This window comes from Penaeus monodon, chromosome 19, assembly GCF_015228065.2.
Source record: "Penaeus monodon isolate SGIC_2016 chromosome 19, NSTDA_Pmon_1, whole genome shotgun sequence".
In the NCBI taxonomy this organism is placed as follows: domain Eukaryota; kingdom Metazoa; phylum Arthropoda; class Malacostraca; order Decapoda; family Penaeidae; genus Penaeus; species Penaeus monodon.
Window position 1 is genome coordinate 34499049 of NC_051404.1, and position 1270 is coordinate 34500318.

The window sequence follows — 1270 nt, forward strand, 5'->3', positions numbered from 1 at the left end:
CCTGGTTAGACCAAATGGATAAAAAGTGTTTGTAAAGAGGCATTGAATCAACTTTATAAAACTTGTGGCACACGAAAAGGCATCAGCAAGGTTGTACCATATCTCACTGATGCTGCTCCCCATCACCATCCACCACTTGACACTATCAGAGGAACACCGACAAAGACAACTGTTTTTCCTTTGCAGTTATCTTGATGATTTGGAGCGTATCATATCATCGGACTTCTTACCGACCGAGCAGGATATTCTTAGGGCTCGAGTACCAACCACTGGAATCATTGAGTACCCCTTTGATCTGGACTCAATCATCTTTAGGTATCAGAAAATCTTGAATTCATTAGGCCCTCCCCTGTCAGCCAGAGCAGAGTAGCTAGATCCCAGTGCATAGAGTTTATACCAGTGCCGTTAACCTAACATTGTGGAGGTAGAGTCCCTTTTGTATCCCTATGTCAGCATTGTAATGCTCTGCAAATTGTTGTATAACAGAGTTGCAATTACAACTACCACCCATGTCTCCCATAACCCAAGGACTCTCATAAAGTTTCTCATTGTTTATCAAGAGTGCGGTCCATAGTTGATTCCCTATCAACCGTTGGAATCTCTATTGTGTAGTCATATCTATGGCTAATATCTGAGTAAAGATTTAGTGATTATTTAAATTTCCTGTTGTGCAAAACTTATCTTTCCTGTAAGTGATTACCCTGAAGATTTAAACAATTATTACTTATATTAACAAGGTTAATATCTTCAGATGCATTTTGGATCTGGATTGCAAGATCCACATGGTAAGGAGATTTCCTTTTCACAGATTAAGCTTTGTATATACATATTTATTTCTTTTTCCTTTTAACTAAGGAAACTATTTTTGCACAGTATGAAATTTAAATTTAAGCTATCACTAAAAGAGTAGCCAAATTATCTATTCTTTAGTGCATCATATATAAAAAGACAAGCAAAAAAAAAAAATATCCCCATGAATGTTAAACCACCAGACATGCAACCTTATGCTTCAAGGAAAGGCAAGAGGCACGTGAACTTACCTGTAGTCATTGTGCACCTGTTATTGCACAATACATGTGTCCTCACCCTTCATACTCTTTCACGTACTTTATGTGTTTGTTCCCAATATTATTTATATCTACCTAGTGTGACCGTATGCATCATCTTGTAGTCATCCTCTATACATACACATGAAATCTGAGGTCCTTGGGGGTATAGATAGTGCAGTAGTTTGGTTTCAAAATGCTTACATTGTGCAACTCGGTCCCAT

At 37.8% G+C, this 1270-nt stretch overlaps 1 protein-coding gene across 3 annotated transcripts in view; it reads left to right on the forward strand.

The window, feature by feature from the left end:
- Positions 1-1270, forward strand: part of LOC119585189 (guanine nucleotide-binding protein G(q) subunit alpha) — a gene marked incomplete at its 5' end in the record, with an annotated part of 38133 nt that overhangs the window by 25375 nt on the left and 11488 nt on the right. For 2 of the 3 annotated variants that reach the window (XM_037933837.1, XM_037933835.1), the window contains 1 exon segment: positions 187-315. In XM_037933837.1, the coding sequence (XP_037789765.1) occupies positions 187-315 (129 nt within the window). 3 annotated transcript variants of the gene reach the window in all.